The 22141-nt window shown below is 37.2% G+C and overlaps 1 protein-coding gene across 21 annotated transcripts in view; it reads right to left on the bottom strand.

Annotated features, from left to right (window-relative positions):
• Dlg1 (discs large MAGUK scaffold protein 1) overlaps positions 1–22141 on the bottom strand; it is a 188950-nt gene that overhangs the window by 109177 nt on the left and 57632 nt on the right. For 16 of the 21 annotated variants that reach the window (XM_026785432.1, XM_026785435.1, XM_013351406.2 and 13 more), the window contains one exon: positions 13575–13739. In XM_026785432.1, the coding sequence (XP_026641233.1) occupies positions 13575–13739 (165 nt within the window). Of the gene's footprint in view, positions 1–866; positions 1469–13574; positions 13740–22141 lie in introns of those variants that run through there. The other 5 variants (XM_005344821.3, XM_026785496.1, XM_013351396.2 and 2 more) reach the window with 4 other exon arrangements.

Below are 22141 nucleotides of genomic sequence, written 5' to 3'. Positions count from 1 at the left end.
TTTAAATTAGACTATTTTTTACCCTTTTATTTTCACTAGTTGAATAGCTATCTGCTACAATGTATTTAAAATATTAACATTTCCTTTCATTATCTTTTATACCAAATCACTAGCATTTGATTCAACTGCTTTTATTTTCTCCTTCTATATCTAATATTCCTTTCCTCTTAAAGAAGTAATTTTATGAGACATTTTTTAAAAATTGGGACTTTTCCTGTTTGCTAGCTTCTTTATAATTTGAATATGCTAAAAATATTCCATGACTATGCAATTGCACACATTTACTAATTCTAGATTAGCCTTAGACAATATATATTTGTAAAATGGAAGGACTCATTAATCCCTTGACTAAATCAATTTAATATATCTTTAAGATAAATAAATATAATATCAGCTAATTGTATTACATTTAATCCATTCTCAAAAATTTAAAATATTTAAGCTATCTTTTGTTTCTTTACTATAATTTCTCCCTAAGGTTTTCTACTAACATGCAAAACTAAACAAATAGGTTGTTTTCTTTTGCTCAAACATCATTCTCTACAGCATTTAACATCATCTAAAAATAAGATGAGCATTATTAACTTATATTTTAACTCGTGTGTTAATGACTTTACATTTTTAGAGAAATCATTTAGCAGAATCTGAGACTGTTTTGTTTAGTATTACATAACATAAGAGAAAATGTTTTTCATTTCCCCTTCTGTGCTAAAGACCTGCAGAGACGGACTAAAAACATAAAATTTCAGTGCCAAGATAACAGCACAGAAGACTCAATTTTAATAATAAATCTGCATGAAGACATTGTGGTAAAGCAAATATGAACATAAATATATTAAAAATAATTTCAACAAGTGGCATGTTACCTGGGTGGAGCTGGTGGCTACCGAGATGCAGTCAATAAAGCTGTGTCTTCGAGTGAAAAATGCAACTATCTGCTGCCAGCGTGAAGGTTCTGGCTCAGCTTGCAGTTCATCTGACGAGCCCTTTTTTGCCCAGTGTTTCTGCTTTGGGCCTACTGAGCCATGGCTAGAGCTAGCATTCCCTCCTCGACTGGCGCGAGAGTACAGAAGTGTGTTGTTTCCGAAAATGTAATTCATCTCTGCAGCCCTGCAGGTGGTTGCCAAGCAGTCTTACTTCTCCACCAGCTGCTGAGTGGTGAATGATCGGTAAAAACTGCAGCTAGAATTACAGCAGCATCACTTGTAGATCAGAGAAAATAAAAACCTTGAGAAATGATGCTCATTTTCTCTGTAGTTTCCTTCCTATGAACGAGCTTGTATCTTCCTTCTGTACCTGTTAGCTGTATGATGGCTGAGTTTATTTTTGCAGACAGAAAAAGACGACATAAGGTGGATTTCTTTCTCGTGATTATTTTTTCACCAGCGTCTGCAGGAACCAAAAGCTGTTCTTTTGTTAGCTGATAACTAGACGGACTGAAATCCAGGAAGTGAGGTCGATTAGCAGGTAAAGAAGGATGTTATAAACACTGGGCTACCAAGACCCTTTGGGGCTGACTGATTTAGCGCATGGGGTGGAGAAAGGCCGGGTTACTAAGTTTCAATCAGTGTGGAGTAAAATCCAATGGCATCTTCACTGCTTACATAAATTATAAATAGAACTGAATTTTAAAATACAAGGTTTCTTTCTGATAACAGCTCTGATTGTTAAAGTAATTTCATTAAAAGGGTATCTGTTACTCACAAATTCTGACATCGTAAAGGATCTTACATTATTTAGCACTGGTTTTTAAAAATTGTTTAGGATACCATTATGCTGAATTCTGAGCATCTAATGTTAGGAAAAATGTTTATAATATAGCATAATTATTCTATTTAGTGTATTGATTTCTAATGTTTTGATTACTGAGTCTAGAATAGATTGATCAGAAAAATACATACACGGCCACTGGAGCTTTTATGATAAAAGAACTGTTAAGAAGCAATCAGCACCACCTGTTTAGTATATCATTATCATTAAGATTATAAGGTTATGTGTTTAAATATGCAAAAAACACCAGTAATTTTTTTTATTATAAACCACTGTACAAATGCTACTCTGGCTCGTGAATACTGCTTGATGCATTTCTTAATCTATAATTTTTTCCATGTTTTTTTTTCCCTCATAGCAATTAACCTTAGAACCGCCTGGTGTTTAATATAAATTCTTTGTTGTTTTTTTTTAAATTTAGTTTATGTGTATGTGTATAAGCTACATGTATTCAAGTGACCAGGAAGGCCAGAAGAGGGCATCAGATCACCAGATCCCTTGGAGCTGCAGTTACAGGTGTTTGGAAACTGCCTGTTCGGGGTGCTTGAAGTAACTCAGGTCCTTTGGAGGAGTAACACATGTTTGTAACCACTGAGTAATCTGTTTAGCCCCATGAAATGCTAGTTAAAAACTCCTTAAGTAACTCTTAACACCCTCAAGTTTAAGAAGTAGATTCTGAAGCCTAACCTATGATATGCTATTAGTATATGTTACAATATATGTACACTTAAAAGGGTATGTGAGCAAAGGCGTTATCTGATGATAATTGAGTGAATCAATTTTTAGTTCTGTTTGAAGACATCATAAATTCCAGGCCCACTCATGATTATTTTTCAGATGTGGACAAAAATCTTATTTATGTGTGTACTTCAAAGCAGGAATTAAATGTAATTTACTGGACATGGCACAGCAAACCACAACCCTGAGGCCCACTGCAAATCTGGCTCAAAAAGAAAGATGCCCATATTATCTCTTTGATTCCTTTACCTAAGACACATACTCCAAAGAGCTGAGAATCATGTGGAATTCTTAGGGATCCAATACTTTACCAAAGAGACTAAAGCAGAGTTTGGGGTTTCTTTCCAAGTAGTAGGAAAGCAGCTTACAATCTGTGGTTCTAAAGAGATTAATTCTATTTAAGTCCAGTAGAGAAATACATGAAAACATTAGAAGTTTACATGAATCTAAGAATCCTCTTTGAAGGAAGGGTAAGACCTCCCAAAAAATAAAGTCTTACTATGGACCAGTATTTAATAAAGAAGTCATTAATACATTTCACACAGAGAGTAATTAGTTTGATCCCAAAATGTGTGCTATGATCCATATATTCTGATAAACACCAAGAGAAAAAAACTAAACACAACACTCTAGTTTTGATACAGCCTTTGAGATTGTGGTTTATCATGATGAGGATACTGAATATTAAGTGCAAACCCCCTTCTTCAAGTTGCAAACAATAATACAGACAACACAACAGTAATCCTTCAGTGCATAGAGAATTAGCCTAGAAAGCCAAAGATTGCTAAATTCCACATTTTGCAAAAACATGAATAATTATGCTCTAATATACAAATTTTCTATTTCAATCTATTCGCTACAAAACTTTCAATTTCTCAAAAAGCTTTTTTATGAAAATATCTTGTTATCTGAAGTACAAACATCTAGGCTGTAGATTAGGTCATCCACTGTCCAACAATAGATGTGTATAAAACAATATATGTATCAAAATCATAACTGGTTCCACATAATTTGACTGGGATGTAGAAGGCAATGAAGAGTACTTTTGCAAGAACCTTATTCATTCCACAACAGAGCTGAAAGATGAACTTCACTAAACCAGAATTTAGGTTCATTACAGAAAACCCTGGAATAGGAAATAAAAGTAACATGCAACCTAAAACAAACCAAAAACAATTGCTGCTAACACCTTAGGGTATATGTAAAGTAACATTTTTATGCAGTTTACTTTTTCCTTTAAAATTATTTATCTATATGTCTGTGACTCTATGTCTGCCTTGTGAATGCTAGTACCTATGGAGGCCAGAAGAGAGGGCTTAGAGTTCCCTAGAACAGCAGTTACAGGTGGTTGTGAGCCACCTCATGTAGGTGCTGGGAACCAAACTCTGGTTCTCTGGAAAAGCACCTAGTGCTCCTAACCACTGAGCAATTGTTCCAGCCCCAACTTTTTCCTTTCACACTGGAATTCTAACTGTAACAGCTGGAGAAAGTTTAATGTAGAAAAGCGAACTACACACAGACATAAATATACATGTGGTAGCTATTCTTGGTTGTCAATTACATCTGGAATTAATTAACTTAAGGCCCAAGCAACTAGGCATAACTGTGTAGGATTTTTCTTGATTGAATAATTTGAAATAGGAAGACCCAGTCTAAATCTGGGCCACACCTTCTGGTGGCAGCTATATAAGGGACATGGAAGGAGGCTTTTGCTCTTTGCCTGCTTGCTCTCATTCTTGTTGGCATATTCATTCCTTCACGGGTATTGGAACCTAATTCTTTGGGATTCTGATGAACACTTAAGGCCAGCTGAGATATCCAGCCTTGTGGACTAAACTATTGGATTCTTGAATTTTCTTTTTTTTTTTTTGTTTTTGAAGGTTTCGTTTTTATTAGCTATGTAGAAGTATATTACAAGTAGGTAGTATAAATGATGCAACTAAACAGAAACTTTGGTTTCAAAGTACATAAATTGATAACCTTGAGAATAATGATTTTAGGGTGGTGGGATGTGTCAATACATAAAGATGCTTGCCTCCAAGCTTGAAGACTTGAATTTGATCCTTTGGACCCAAACAATAGAAGGAAAGAATTGACAACTAGACAGACAGACAGACAGACAGACAGACACATACACACACACACACAGTATAGCAGTATGCTCACACATGCACACATCCACAAAACATAAATGAATGAATGAATAATAAATAAATATGTAAGTAAAACAGTATTTTGAAAATAATATAACTTGGGGATTAGAAGAAAAAGTAACTGCCTATGTATGTATTACTTATTAACAAATATTCTTTATCACAAGCTAAAAGCATGAAGACAGCATTTGGCAGTATTACCAGTGTTTATCAAATGTACATTTTCAGAGTCTCAAGTTTATATAATGTTGGGATGGTTTCCTCCTTTAGACAGTGAAGTGGCTCTCAGCCCCATTAAGATAGCATCTTCAGATGTTCTATTACTTTAGAAGTGCTTCAAGACATCAATATTTTTTTAATTTATTTATTTATTAAGGATTTCTGCCTCCTCCCCGCCACCGCCTCCCATTTCCCTCCCCCTCCCCCGATCAAGTCCCTCTCCCTCATCTGCTTGAAGAGCAATCAGGGTTCCCTTCATAAGGCGATGAAATGAGACAGAGACCCACATTGGAGCACCGGACAGAAATCTCAAGGTCCAAATCAGGAACAGAAGGAGGGGGAGCACGAGCAAGGAACTCAGGACCGCGAGGGGTACACCCACACACTGAGACAATGGGGATGATCTTTCGGGAACTCACCAAGACCAGCTGGCCTGGGTGTGAAAAAGCATGGGATAAAACCGGACTTACATAGCAGACAATGAGGACTACTGAGAACTCAAGAACAATGGCAATGGGTTTTTGATCCTACTGCACATACTGGCTTTGGGGGAGCCTAGGCAGTTTGGATGCTCAATTTACTAAACCTGGATGGAGGTGGGCGGTCCTTGGATTCTTGAATTTTCTGCCAAGAGACGGTCATTGTTAGACTAGTTGAACCACAGCTTTGTAAGTGTGTGTGAGAGTGTGAGAGTGTGTGTGTGTTCTTTTTCTCTGGAGAATTCAGACACACATGCACACGCACTCAGATGCAGTGTTTCACTATGTAGCCAGGTTGAATTGGAACTCACACAGATCTGCCTACCTCTGCCTCTGAGTGCTGGAACTAAAGGCATGCACTACTTCATCCAGCAAAGTACATATTTAATGATTGTTATGCAAAACTTGAATATCATAACTGTTGGGGAATATTATTTTAAGGTGTGCTACTTTTACGTTTTATTTGTTTAACTCTGTGAAGCTGTGATTCTTTGTCTAAAACACCTGATGGTCTAATAAAGAACAGTCAATAGCGAGAGAGTAACAAGGATAGGTGGGGTTAACAGGCAGAGAGTGTAAACAGAAGGAGAAGAGAACCCTGGGTGCAAGAGAACAAGGAGAGGAGAATATCAGGGGCCAGCCACCCAACTACACAGCAAGCCACGGAGAAAGAGGTAAAGAAAGATATACAAAAGTAAGAAAAGTTTGAAAAAGCCCAGAAGCAAAAGGTAGTTGGGACAACTTAGGAAAAGCTGAAAAAACAAGCCAAGCTAAGGCCGGACATTCCTAACTAAGAATAAGCCTGTGTGTGTGTGATTTATTTAAGAGCTGTGTGGTGGGCCCCTCGAAAGAGCCAAAAGAGTAAAAGTCATGCAATAATAATAAGCTTAGGGGTGTTAATATGTATTTTTATAATATTAAATAGAAGTAAAAATTATTTCAAAATTATAAAATAGATATTCAATTATTTGGATACATATTTCCAAACTTACAAATAAACCCAGAAACCTTTCGGTATAAATTACAAAACAAAGTATTAAATAATCTTAGTGAACAAAAAGTGCTATTTATTTAGAAAAGCAAACACAGAAACACATACACAACCTTCATGTAAGTAAATCCCTTCTGTATGGGCACCACCTAGTGGTGGAATTGTATACAAATGATATGGTCTTAGTTTAATCTACCCCAACAAGAAATAAAAAAAAAATGAAAAAAAAAATTAAATGAAAAAATTCTTAGGGCTCTGGAGAGGTGGCTCAGTGGTTAAGATACGTACTGTTCCTTCAGAAAATCCAAACTAGACTTCCAGCACTCAAAACAGACAGCTTGGCTTTACAATCATGTGGAACTCCAGCTCTTGGGGATCCAATACCTCTGGTTAGCAGGGTGCATGTGTGCGTACAGGTGTGTGTGCTTCTGTGTGTGTGTGTGTGTGTGTGTGTGTGCAAAGCCCGACACACACAAGCACATATAATCTCTGATATACTTAAAAAATGAAAAAGCCAACACCTTTTATGCTCCAGAGTTGTAGAAATGAGTTAATTTCAAAATTGCTCATTATTTACTTGAAACAGGAAAGTTATATTCCCATAGCATCCAGTAAAAAGGCTTATCTTTGATTATATATTTCTACAAATCCCATGTTCAATAATTTTTGAAAACCCATTAAGCATTATTATATGACTTCCTTTGGCAATATCCTCAACTACTACTGTAGGGAATGCATGTAAGTGAGAGAGAAACTCATTTTTGGTCCATACATCCTTCTCTATCTTTTATTTCCAGTTTCTCTTAACAATATTTATGTTGTATATACTAGTTTAAACAAAACTTTCCTTGCCATTGAAGAAGAAACACATACGAATTACTTTGTTATATCTGTGTCATTGCAATTAGGAGTGTTCATATATATAGCATCTGGCCTCCTTTGTCACTTCACCTAAAATTGGATCTATTTTGAAGGCTGAATTTCTGCTTATTTTAATTTAGTTTCTGACTACTTTCCTACATCCCAACTCACTGTTTTTAGAGTCCTCATACTATTGTTAATCCCTGAATTTGTCCACTATGTCCTTTTTATTCACTGGAATTTTTTTTAGCATAATATCACTAATTTCTTTTATTGAGACTTTCCCCAATATTAGCCAGAAAGTACCCTTTCCAGTTTCTGAAATGATAAAATCATAATTACCTTCATACTTAGCTCTGGGTGGACTTTCCATCACTGTAACTTGTCAGCACCACATAAGAACCTATTCACACAGCATCTCATGCTGGCAGCTCCTTCTCCACAGCAGCCCTCTACACCATACCCCTCTTTCCTAACAGGGACACTGAAGTAACCTCAATGCTGAAGTCTTGCCTCTACAGTAGTTACTCCAGGGGTGACTTCTAACTCTGACTGCTTTCTTCAAAATCTTGCTTAAGTGTCGACTTTCTTAAAATAATTTAATTCCTCCTATATTTTATAACATACTATGATGGTTGGTTTTAATACCAACCTGGCACAGTCTAGAATCATCTAGGAAGAAAGTCTCAATGAGGAACTGTCTGGATTATAAGGGCCTGTGGGCATATCTGTGGGGACTTTGACTAGTGGGAAGATCCATCCGGCCATGGATGGTAACTTTTTCTGGACACAGAAGTGAGCAGAGCACTGTGTACATAATTTCATGGTTTTCTGGTTTGACTGTGAATGTCATGCGACTAGCAGCTTCAAGTCCCCATGCACCCTGACTTCCCTGCCATGATAAGCTGTAACCAGGAATTAATTCTTAGCCAAATAAGCTCTTTCTCCCTGCTTGTTGCAGTGTTTACTACAGCATCGGAACTTAAAGTAAGACATATATCATGCTACACCTGATTTCCATTAAAGTATTAACCACCGAAAGTTAAATCATCATTAGCCCAGTATCTGTTTATGTTTTTTGTTTGTTTGGTTTGGTTTTTCGAGACAAGGTTTTTCTGTGAAACAGTTCTGGACGTCCTGGAACTCACTCTGTAAACCAAACTGGCCTTGAACTCACAGAGATCCACCAGCCTCTGTCTCCCAAATGCTGGGATTAAAGTCATGCGCCAAGGCCACCACCCAGCTACCTGTTTATGTTCTTGAAATATAAGCAAAACTATTATTCTAGTAATTATGGCTTGGACTATTTTGTTTCTGATGGATTTCAAAGACAAACTATCAGGTCCAGGCTGTTCTCAAATTTGAAATCCTGCTATCTCAGCCTCCAAAGTACTAGCATAGCAATTGATTTTTAAAAATAATCATCTATTAAATGAATTTTACTGTTTTCTTATGGTTTGAAGAGTTTTATTTGTTTTTATTTATTTATTTATTTTTTATTTGTTTTGGTCTGATGTAAGTCACACTGGCCTCAAACTCACTATGTAGACAAGTCTGGCTTTGAATTCATATTCCTCTGGACTCTGCATTCCAAATGCAGGATTACAGTATTCATTCAACCATGCCTAACTCTGATTTTTTTTTACTTTTTTATCATTAGTTTTTATTAGAATTATGAAGACTAAAGCAGTACCTAGTTAATATTCAGCTCAGCAAATCAATCTTATGCATAGATACTTTCCATAATTGCAAAAAACCGTAATTGGAGGAAGTATTAACCAAAATAAAGGTTACATGAAAAAAAATCACATGGGGATTAAGTTTTGTGGCACACACCTTTAATCCCAAGACTCTGAAGGCAGTGGTGGCAGGTGGACCTCTACTAGTTCAAGGTCAGCCTGATCTATAGATCAAGCTGAGTTCCAGGATGGCCTATATTACACCTAGAAACCCTGTCTCGAAAAAACAAAACACACACACACACACACACACAAACACACACACACAAAACAGTAAGAGCCATAAGGAAGCCTACTATTTTGAAAGTCAATTTAAAAATATAAGTTAACAACAATGACAAAGTGTTAAAGAGATATATCCCTAGTGGCTGGATAATGCTCCTAGAAGCCCTACTGTCTAAGAATCAAAATTCCCAGTGCCAGGTGTAGGATATCGGTGTGTGTATTGCTGGTCACGGGGGCCCAAAAGGCCCCTAAAACGATACAGGCTCTTGCCAATGCTCTTAGTTGTCCACCAGAATTAGACGGTAAGACCTTACTGCTGAAGATACAACATCTTGGTTGTAAGATAGAAAGCAAGCAAGAACTGAGCTGGAAGCAATCACAATGCTAGAAGGAATGCATGCTGCTAGGATAAAAAAGGTGAACAGTGGTCTTTTGCTTATTTGTTTTTGTTTTTTGGGACAGAGTTTCTCTGTGTTTGTAGCCTTGGATGTCCTAGAACTCGTTCTCTAGACCAGGCTGGCCTCAAACTCAGAGATCCACCTGCTTCTGCCTCCTGAGGGCTGGGATTAAATGTATGCACCTCCACTGTCCAGTTAATGGTGGTCTTAACTATGAGCTACAACACCAATCTGTTAGATAAGATTTGACCACTGATACAACAGTAAGCATGATTGGTGGGGGTGGGGGTGACCCAAGTACTCTCTAGTTGGATGAGTCCCTGCTCCACAAAAGGGAATTTATACCTAGTACGTAAATCCAGACAAGAATCTGTGGAAAGATTATAGACCCTTGTAAAGAACTTACTACTGGTGTTTATCTACACTGACATGGTGTTGAACTACCTTTTCTACACTTATGTTTATAACCACAGATAAATGCTATTACCTTCAATCAAAGAAGCTTCTCTGTGTAATGCATAGTGGTAAATGTAGAGACTCATGGCTGCTCAGAGTGCTTAAAAAACAAGGGATACTTGTGTGCTCAGTCCTTAACAAGATGTCTATTTTTCATTTTTTTATTATTATGTTTTATTGTGTATATGTGTCGTGGTGCATATGTGGAGGTCAGAGGATGACTTGCAGAAGATGGTTCTCTTCTTCCACCATATGGGTCCCAGGTAACAAACTCAGGTCATCACTTCCTCCAACAAGACCATACCTTCTAATAGTGCCACACCCTTTGGGACCCATTTTCTTTCAAACCACCACAGTTCCTATTTGCAATAGCTGTGTCATATCTAAGAGACAGCGTTTTACAATCATTTTCCTAACTTCTAGTTCTCATATTCTTTCCATGCTTTCTCCTACAATGTTCTCTGAGCCTTGGCTGGGGTTATAAATGTCTTCTTTAGAGCCAGTGAAATGATTTAGTGGGTAAAGGTGCTTGTTGCCAAGACTAATGGCCTGTTTTTTGATAAAGAATCTACAAATACACAACAGAAAAAGAGAAAGAGCCTTCAACAAATGATCCGGGTCTAACTGGATGTCTACATGTAGAAGAATGCAAATAGATCCATACTTATTATCCATCACAAAACTTAAATCCAAGTGGATCAAAAATCTGAACACAAAATCAGATACACTGAACCCGACAGAATAGAAAGTGGGGAACAGCTTTGAATATACAGGAGACAACTTCCTGAACAGAACACCAATATTACAGGCACTAAGATCAAGAATAAATGGGACCTCATGAAACTGAAAAGCTTTTGTAAGGCGAAAGACACTGTCAAAAGGTCAAAACAGCAGCCTACAGAATGCAAGAAGATTTTCACCAACTACATATACAATAGGGGGCTAATATCAAAAATATATAAAGAACTCAAGAAACTAGACTGTAACAAACCAAATTTAAAAATAGGAATAGAGGATACAGAGCCTAAACAGTCCACCTTCTGAAACCAGGCAAGGCTTCCAGTGGTAGGACTGGGACACTAACCCAGCCACAAAATCTTTGACCTATAATCTGTCCTGATTGCAAGATATGCTGGGGCAATGAATGGAAGCTCAGAACTCATGGGAGTGGCCAACTATAAATAGTCTAATTTGAGGGTCATGCCACAAGAGGGAGCCCATGCCTGACATTGCCTGGATGATCAGGAACTGGAGACCCACGGTAGAACCAAACATGACTGCCCCCTACCAAAAAAAAAATCAATGAATGAGTCTTACAATCTGCTATACTGGGGGCTGGAGAGATGGTTCAGTGGTTAAGAGCACTGATTGCTCTTCCAGAGGACCTGGGTTCAATTCCCAGCACCCATATGGCAGCTCACAACTGTCTGAAAATGCAGTTCCACAAGATCTGACACCTTCACACCAATGCACATAAAATAAAAAGCTAATAAATCATTTAAAAAACTGCTATACTCATAGATGGGTTCCTTGTCCAGTCATCCATAGATAGGCTTTGTCTGGCAGCAGATGAGAGGGGGTGGATGCAGAGACCCTACAGCCAAACATGATGGAGAGAGACAGTCCAGGTTGGAAGGCTCCATGAGTCCCTTCCCTCAGAGCTCTTGCAGAAGAAGGGGAGGAGGAATTTTAGGAGTCAGAGGGGTAGAAGACACCCAGAGAGGATGGCCTGTGGAATCACTAACCAGGGCTCATAGGGTCTTACAGAGACTGAATTGGCAATTGTGGAGCCTGCGTGGGTCTGTGCTAGGTCATCTGCAAATAAGTTATGGTTATTGGCTTGGTGTTTTTGTGGGATTCCTGACAGTAGGAGTGGGGGTGTCTCTGACTTTTTTGTTTGCTCTTGGGATCCTTGGGTTGCCACACAAGAGTTTTGATGTGGGGGTTTATATCTGATACTATTGTATCATATGGTGCTGTGTTCAAGTGATGTCCCTAGAACACCTACTCTTTTCTAGGGGGAGATGTGGGTGGTGGAGAGGATCTGGGAGGAGTAAAGGGAGGGGGAGCTGTAGTAGGGATGTATTGTATGAGAAAAGAATAAATAAATAAATTAAATAGAAACAAATATTGAAGAATAAATATGCCCATCAAATATAGTATAAATATACACAATACAAATACACTATATGTCATGTTTCAATTCTTAATGTTCCCTTTTACTTTGGGAGTGAAGGGAAGATCACGGCTTCTCCATGTAGCACAGACTAGCTTTTAAGTCACTATGTAGCTCAAACCTGACTTTAAACTTACAGCAGTCTCTCTAGCTCAGTTTCCCAAGGTATGGAGAGTACAAGTACATGGCACCATGCTAAGCAAATTCTTAAAGTTCTCTAAATTTTGATATTACACACTAACTTTAAAAAACACTTTATATAGTATTGGGTATGGTGGACTAGGCCTGCAATCTCAGTAGCACTCGGGAGGCTGAGATAAGAGGTACCTTAAGTTCTCTAAATTTTGATATTACACACTAACTTTAAAAAACACTTTATATAGTATTGGGTATGGTGGACTAGGCCTGCAATCTCAGTAGCACTCGGGAGGCTGAGATAAGAGGTACAGAAAAGGTAAATAAATGTTCTTTATAAACAATACTTACAATAAACAAAGGGTTGCTATCCCAACACAAAGGGAAATGGATAACAAACAAACAAACAAACAAACAAACAAACATAAAAACCCACTTGCTTACAAACTGGTCAGAATGATGCTCCATACAAAAGCAAGCAAAAATCCTAAGTAGGCAAGTCACAAAACAAGAAGCCTGACTGAGGAGGTAAGTATATCCTAGCTCACTAATAAAAAGGGATATGTATATTCCAGTCATAATGAGATATCATTTCAAAAGAAAAATAAGACCACTCTGTATTTATGAGAATACAGACCAATTAAAGCCTTGTATCTTGCTTTTCTAAAGTGAAAATTATACAAATATTTTAGTTTGGTACCATTAATTGGGGAGGGGGAAGGTCCTATGTGTCTCCCCTATATTTTTAGCTAGCAATAACCTAAAAATACTCAATACCAATTAAAAAAAAGAAAAATTATGAATGCTTTTTAAATAGAAAACTTTACATTGCAAAACTAAGTAATAAGTTGTAGGAATATAATGTTGCACAAAAATGCAATCTGATGTATGAATCCATTAAATAAAGTTCAAAATATATAAAACAATACATAGATTATAACTGTAAATATGCAGTAGAACTTTAAAGGAAAACATCAAATTCAGGACTGTGATTATTTATAAAGAAAGAAGAGATTAAGAGCAAGAAAATTCACAAATGAAATTTCAAAGACTATTTTAATCGAGTGTTTAAAAATGAATTGGAAATACTATTAAATAGCATGTAATTCTTTAAAATTATAAAACTAAAGCCAACCCAAAGAATGGGGAATTTACATTAGCTTGAACAATTATTTATAAATAAAAGTAATATCTAAGTCATATCAATAAACAATAATAACAGTTACTATCCTACCTTTATTGGTGAAATATGAGAATGAGAAACAAATCCATGGACATTCTCTATCTCTGACAGGTTCTTCTCCGAGACATGAACTAGTTCTGGACCTAGCACCTCATTAGTGACAGGTGGGGAGATGTGCTCTGGAGGAGGGACCTCTTCATCCTGATACCGGTATTTCTGTAAAATAAAGAAAACTATTAGCCAAAAGAAGCACAATTCAAATAATGATTTTCATAACTATTCAAATATTAAATAACATAAAAGTGTTTTATATAGTTTATTCATAAATTGAGAAAAACAGGACTCTATTTTAAAAGTCTTGATAAAGGTTTAAAAAATTGCAATAGAAGTTTAAACATTAATTTGCCCATTTATTTCATATCCAACATTATGTGTATCTCTAGAAGGCAGATGTTTGAATGAAGTCAGCATGAAAATCTGCTTATTTAGCTAAATAGGTCTGGTTTCTTGTTCAGTTAACTTGCACAAAAAAAGAAAATAAGCCAGTCAGCCATTTCAATTTAGAACTGAAAATTAGCCCAGCAGAAAACAGCATTTTCTGATTTTCTTTTACCTAACAAAATAATCTTAACTTGTGTATGTACAGGTAGAAAGAGGGACATTTTCTTTGTGATTTTTGTTTGTTTGTTTGTTTGAGACAGAATCTCACTCTGTAGCCCCAACTGTCTTACAACTCATAATGTAGATCAGGTTGGCCTCCAATAGACAGAGTCACAGAGATCTGCCTGCCTCTGTCTCCCAAGGTGCTAGGGTTAAAGGTGTACACTTCCACAACCGGCTCTACGAAATTTGTTTTGTTTTATTTCATTGTTATTTTTTGAGACAGGGTTTCTCTGTGTAGACCCAGTTTTCCTGGAGCTCATTCTGTACACCAGGCTGGCCTTGAACTCACAAAAATCCACCTACCTCTGTCTCCCAAGTGCTGGAATTAAGGACTGGGGGGGGGTGCAATACAATTTTAAAAGACTAACATAACCATCAAAAACAAATTTACCTCACAACATATAAAAATTAATAATAAGAGGAACTGAAAAAATACGGTGCATTTTTCAATTCAGGCTATGTTTGCTCTCTACAAAAAGTTAAAACAAAATAAAACACACTCAGATTACTCACAGATAAACCGAATAATAAAGAAAAAAATAAGGCATTACAGAAAATAAAACAATATTCAAATTATTATTAGCCACTAAAAGCTATTCTTACAAATTATTAGGAAAGAATAGTCAACAAACACAAATGTTTAAAAGTCACACAAATGGGCCAATAACTTATGGTGTGAAAAAAACCTAGGGGAACAAAGGTGACTAACAAGAGGAAAGAAGAAAAATAAGGGGAAGGATAGTGAGGTATGGCAGAAACATGCTCAAATGCACATTATAGACTTGTATGAAAATGCCTTTATGTAACTCAGTATCACATTCAGTGAAAAGAACTGTGCAGGACAACAACAAAAAGAAATAGTATCAATGAAGAACACAAATACTGACTGAATATGAAACAGTGACAGGCCTGACAAGATACGCCCTCTGGCGTAATAGTGGCGTGAACGCTATTAACAGTGACCAACCATTTCCTGACTGTACTTAAAGTACAGTCACACAAGATGGAACCCATGGCTGTCTAGGTCATAGTCCCTAGGGGAGAACCTAGTACTATTAATATGCTAAGTGTACATAGTAATGAACTGTACCCTACATTCTTAGCTTTATACACACAGACTAGCGAAACTCTTAACCCTCATCAGAGAAGGTTCTTTTTGCAGTAGATACGTAACTTGGTCAAGTGTAAATAAACTCTAAATACTCATGATAGATACGACACAAAGAAAGCGTATCTGTAACTTACAGGCACTCTGCAAGTAGCATATACTTTTAGGAGAAATACATCCACAAGGACATTGACTTCAGAGTAGTTTTGGGGGAAAACATTAAAGAACCTACTAACAGATTCCACCTGTCCAAAAAAAGGCTAAGTAAACTTTGATACAGGCACCATAGGAAATACTATCTAGGTTAAACTGAGTAAAAATCTAATAGGAAAGGCTGAAGATATAAATTACTGGACTGAAAAAAAACATGTTTCAAAATAAGACATTCATATTATATTAAAAAGTGGTATATGTGCATAAATAAAACTATAAATAGTGTAAATATTTTAAAGCAAAAGTGCATGTATGTATATATCAAATAGGCATATAGATGTGTATATTGTGTAAAAATGTATATGTTCATACCCATAAATGTAGATTAAAGAAATTAACAATAAGAAATAAACTAGTTCATTCTGAAAGGCTAGAGAAACAATTTTAAATACTGTTTTCTAGACACCTTTTAATATATACATTTCTTTTTGGTTTCTTTTATTTCATTTTCTTTCCTTAAAATTAAATTTTTCTTTTATGTGTATGAGTGTGTTTTGCTTGCATTTACCATGTTTGCAGTGCCCGGGCCAAAAGAAGGTAAGGGATCCTGAGAAACCGTAGTTACTGACTGCTGTCACCACAACCATGTGGGTGCTGGGAACCCAACCCAAGTCTTCCTAACTAGTGAGCCACCTAATGGTGTACTCTTTTATCAGAAACCAGAAGTGTCTAGTTAATCATTTTTGTGATGTTAGTACTTCTTGATACTTAGTGCTTAAAATAAAGCATTCCCTGAGAAGGGTTTGCAAAATTTAAAGCTATTTTTTAAACTAATTAAATAGAACACATGTAAAAGTTACATTTCACCAATTATTCAGTAATTTGCTAGTCCGATACATACAGCAGTAACAGGAGAAATGCCCGAATTTTTCCAATTAGACTTCAATACACACAAAATTTGGTTGCCACCCTCCAAAGACGAACCATAATAGCTTTCAATATCTCACCTGGCACTCTCTGTCTTCCCCCACCCCCAAACTTTTCAAGCCGGCACTAATGTTCATATGGAATTGCAAGGGACCAAGAATAGCCAAAATAAATCTTTGAACATAAGAATGAGGTAGATTAACTCACAACTCCTGATTCTAGAAGTCACTACAGAGATAAACACACATACACAAAATGGGCTGGGAGTATATTTCAGCTAGTAGCATACTTCCCTAGCCTTCATGAAGTTCATGGTTTGTTTAGCCCCCAGCACTGTGGTGGTGCACACCTGTAATCCAAGGACACGAGGACTCAGTCTGAGCAGGAGACTCAAAAGCTGGGGGGGGACAGATTGTGGAGAGATGGTTTAGTGGTTAAGAGCACTTGTTAGTCACCATTAGGGCTGGAGTTTAGATTCTAGTATCCATATTAAAGTAGGGTTTCTCACAAACATCTGTAATTCCATCTCCATGGGATCTGATACCCTCTTCTGACCTTGGTCCACACCCCTACACACATGTGCAGACAAACAGATGCACTCACAATAAAAGATCTAAAGGAAACCCACACTGTAGAAACACAAATATTATTCATTCATTCATTCATTCATTCATTCACTAGTGTGAGTGTTCTGTCTGTATGCCTGCATGACAGAAAAGTACCCAATACAGATGGTCATGAGCCACCATGCAATTGCTGGGAATTGAACTCAGGACCTCTGGAAGACTAGCAGGTGCTCTTCACTCCTAAGCCATCTCTCGAGTCTCACAGATAGTATTTCTAATAAGGGTCTAGTATCCAGAATGCAAAAGGATCTCTAACAACTCAACAATAAAAGACAACATAATTTTGAAAGGGATTTAAAAAGACATTTTTCAGAGATATAAGAATGACTAGTAAGCACATGAAAAGATGCTTGACATTATCAGTCACGACAGAAATCAAGGCCATAACAGGCTATTACTCAATAGGCAATAATCTGCCAGAAATGTGTAAAAGCAGACTTCACACACTGTTGGTGGGAACACTGAGGTGGTGTACCTGTTAGAATTGAGGTTTCAGAAGTCTCCATATTACTAAGCAACCCCACGTCTCAGTGTATAGAACGGAAAACAAGCCTCAGAACTCACAAGTGTTTAGATCAGCACTAATCACAGTAGTCCCAATCAGCTCAAATGCCCATTAACTTAGGAATAAAGAAAATTAATATATACACCATGATATAATAGTATCTCTAGAAAGAATGAGCTACAGATCTCATTAACTGGTGTCTTAACTAGGCTTGTATTGTTATGATAAACACATGACCAAGAATAACTTGGGGATATCAGAACACGGTCTAAGAATGGAGTCTTATGAGGACATTTTGGAGTGCTTGTGAGAAAACTCCAAGAAACCAAGACAAGAATCTGTGACCTATTTCTTTAAACACACGGAACTATTCTTGGATTACATTTTCATGTCCCCCTCAGGTGTAGAGGATGGGAGAGTTTACTTGTTATTTGTTTATATACCTCTATAGAAAAATACGCTTTTGTCTCGTGCATCTTGCTGGCTATATGTAGCCTGCCCACCAGCAAGGCTTGTGCTCGTGACTGAACACTTGTTCATGAGGCTTAAGTCCTCTTCATTTATCAGCGCCACTCTCCCAGGTCCTTTAGATCAGTAAATGGGAATAAAGGGTTTATTTCATTTACAATTTATAATTCACCACTGAGGGAAGTCAGGGAAGGAACTCAAACAGGGGAGGAAGCTGGCAGCAGAGACTAATGGAGACATCATGGAAGAATGCTCCTTACAGGTCTGTCCCTGGGTGGCTCAGCCTGCTTTCTTCTAGCACCCAAGGACTACCTATGTGGGGGTATCAACAGTCACAGTGTGATGGGCCCTCCTACATCAGTTATTAATCAAGAAAATACACCAAAGGTCTGCCCACAAGCCAACCTGGTAGACATAATTTCTCAGTTGAGGTTTCCTATTCTAAAATGACTCTATCTTGTGTCGAGCATAAAACTAGCAAGCATAAGATAGAAACCTGAAAACATTTTACTGTGTATAAGAAGACAAACACAAAGGCTACTGTTCTAGTTTGTTTTCTATTGTTATAAAAGCCATGACCAAAAGCAGCTTTGGGAGAAAAGTTGTTTATTCAGCTCATGTGACCATATTACAGTACTTCATCTGAGGGAAGCCAAGGCAAGAACTTAAGCAAAGATCATGGAGGAATACTGCATATTGGCTTGCTTAGCCTTTTAATACAACTTAGGACCACCTGTCCAGGGATGGCACCACCCTCAGTGAACACAGACTTGCCTACAGGGCAATCAGAGAGACAATTCCTCCACTGAGATTCCCTCTTCCCAGATGACCCTGTGTCAAGTTGACAAAAAAAACAAAAAAAATTATAGAACTGCACTTATAAGCAATGTTCAGAATAGGTAAACACATAGATCCAGAAAATAGAAGTTTGCCAAGAACAGGGGATAGGAATCAACTACTAATGTGTTTGAAATCTCTTTTGTGCACAATGAATACATTCTGGACTGTATCCTCTACAATGTACCAATGTTTCTTTTCTTTAGGACACAGAGACTCAGAAGTGTTTTGAATGTTTGGACTAGCCTAGGCACACTTTTGGCTAACTTTTAAAATTAACCTGTTTATCTACCTTTTGCCTTGGGGCTTTTTACTTTCTGTTTATTTTACTTTCACTGCTTCCTGTGTCTGACTGGCTGGAGGCTGCCTGACTTCTGGCTCAGGGTTGTGTCCCTCATTCTCTCTTTTTCATTCTTCTTTCTCTTTTATCTTCTCGGGCCTAGATGTCTCCTCCTATTTATTCTCTCTCCCTGCCAGCCTTCCTTTCTCTGCCTAGCTATTAGACCAATCAGGTGCCTTAGGCAGACAAGGTGAAACAAATGCAACACATCTTTACATAATTAAGCACACATCCTTACATTGTTAAACAAAAGTAACACACTTTCACACAGTTAAAGTAATATTCTGCAGCATAAACAAATGTAACACATCCTTACATACCTAAATCCCACAATACTACAAAGGTAAACTTCACATAATATGAGAATCTTAATTATAAACTGATACATGTATACGATTGATTTACATTTGCTGCAAATAATCTTTCTGAAAATCAAAACATTTCTAATTAGTGGGAATCTTGTTAGTCTGTAACTGTAGAGCATTTCAATGTCCTCAGTGACACAAACACAATAATATTGTGATTTTTTTCATGTTTGCATTTATTTTCTTTCATTTGCCTTTGTACGTTTACCAGCTGCCAGCTATAAACTTAGATGAAATGATACTGTCATGTGCTCTTATGATGGGACACGCCAAGTACATCACAAAATACTCCATAATAAAATCCTTATTTAATAATTAAATGAATAAAAATGCTACATTTCACTGGGTGGTGGTGGCGCATGTCTTTAATCCCAGTACTCAGGAAGCAGAGGCAGGCGGATTTCTGTGAGTTAGAGGCCAGCCTAGTCTACAGGAGCTAGTTCCAGGAGAGGCTCCAAAGCTACAGAGAAGCCCTGTCTCAAAAAACAAAAAACACAAAAAACAAAACAAACAAACAGCAAAAAAAAAATATGTGATGGAACAGGATATCTACTTTCACTCAACACAGTATGGGAGGCATGGCCAGAGCAATCAAACAATGGAAGCAAAAAGCATCCAAATTGGAAAAGAGGAAATCAAACCGGCACTGTTTGTAGACGAAAGCTTGTAAAAAGAAACCCTCAAATTTTCTGCCAATAATCTGGTAGAATAATCACTAGTAAATTGTAAAATAGTGAAGTCAACATACAAAATTAGTAGTACCACAATATGTCAATAGCAAATAAGAAATTAATATAATTAAGTTATATTAATTACATGTAATTATTATATACTATATAATTGTTTTATATGAGAATCAGAAATGAATACAATAACCAGAAATAAATAAAAATTAAAAGATAATATGTATACTAGCTACCCCCCAAAAGACTTAGGAATAAATCTGACCAACAAGAGAAATAATCTCTACAAGAAAGCTACAAAAGCCCCAATAAGGGGTAAGACGGCTCAGTAGGCTTTAAAGGTATCTACTGGAGAAGTGGTTCTGAACTGAGACAACGCCTGGGATGCACATAAAGGTGGAAGGAAAAAACTAACTCCAATAATTATTGTCTTACCACCACACACATTGTACATACATATACATACTATAAAAGAATAAATTTAAATGATCTATATATTCAATACACATCATATCAAAATATATGTGATACTGTTTATATAACTAGAAAAGGTACCGTGCCATGCAATCATGAACAGAACACAGCAGAAGGCACTATGCTACTAGACTTGAAAGTATAATTTTAACTTAAATGAATGTTGAAAAAATTTGATAGTCAATGTCCAATATCAAAAAGGAATGGAATCCTGTCACTTTTGGCAACATGGATGGAACTAGAGATCCTGTTAAGCACAGTGAAGCACAGAACAAAAAAATAAATAATACAGACCCCCACTAATGTGTGGATTCTAAAAGTTTAGTTTTTGTAGTAAAATACAATGGTTTCCAAGTGTACCCTGCATTTCTATTTTGTGTCGTATGTGTAAAAAAGGAGCATTCTTTTTTTTTTTTTTTTTTTTTGTTTTTTGAGACAAGGTTTCTCTGTGGTTTTGGAGCCTGTCCTGGAACTAGCTCTGTAGACCAGGCTGGTCTCGAACTTACAGAGATCCGCCTGCCTCTGCCTCCCGAGTGCTGGGATTAAAGGCGTGCGCCACCACCGCCCGGCTTAAAAGGAGCATTCTTAAATAAGGACAGTTAAAGTTATCTATTAATGTTCAGTGATCACTTTCAAGGTAGCATTAAATACTATAGTCTAATGGTATGGGGACATATTCATTACTTTACAGGATGAATAGACTAACTGAATGATAGCATCTGGCAATATTTATTTTTACCCCTGAAGGCAGGAACAAAGAAGTTATAATAGGTAAGGATTATAAAATACAGCAGAAAATAATCAATAAAATGGAGTCTAATGGCTGATTTTGCCAGATAGACTTGAGAGAGTGGGGTGGGGGTAGAGCGAGTATGTGAGTTGCATGACCGTGGAGGCCAGAAGCTGAGTATGAGGAATCTGTCTTTCCTCAATCAGCGCTCCACCGTCTTTTTCAAGACTAGGTTTCTTTACTGAAGCTGAAGGTGGTAGTTTTGGCTGGACTGCCTGGGCAGGGAGCACCTGGGATCAACTATCTCTATTCCCCAGTGCTGGAGTACAGGCTGTGGTAGTTTCAAGGAGAATGGCTCTCATAGGTTCATATATTTGAATGCCTGGTTCACAGTTGGTGGAACTGTTTGTCACTAGGTGTGACCTGTTAGAGGAGGTGTCTACGGAAGTGGGTTTTGAGGACTCAAAAGTCCATGTTATTTTCAGTGTCTCTCTGCCTCTTGTACTTGTAAATCATGACATAAGCTCTAAGCTCCTGTTCCCGAACTATGCCTGTCTGTCTGCTGCCATTTTCCCTACCATGAGACTCACCCTCTGAAAACATAAGCCCTAAACAAACTCGTCCTTAAAGGCTGCCTCGATTGTGGTGTCTTATCACAGCAACAGAACAGTAACGAAGACACAGTTCACAGCACATGCCACTATACCCATGTTTTATATGTGTGTTATGGAGATCTGAA

Source organism: Microtus ochrogaster, chromosome 2, assembly GCF_000317375.1.
Source record: "Microtus ochrogaster isolate Prairie Vole_2 chromosome 2, MicOch1.0, whole genome shotgun sequence".
In the NCBI taxonomy this organism is placed as follows: Eukaryota; Metazoa; Chordata; class Mammalia; order Rodentia; family Cricetidae; genus Microtus; species Microtus ochrogaster.
This window is presented reverse-complemented; position numbering and strand designations above follow the sequence as displayed.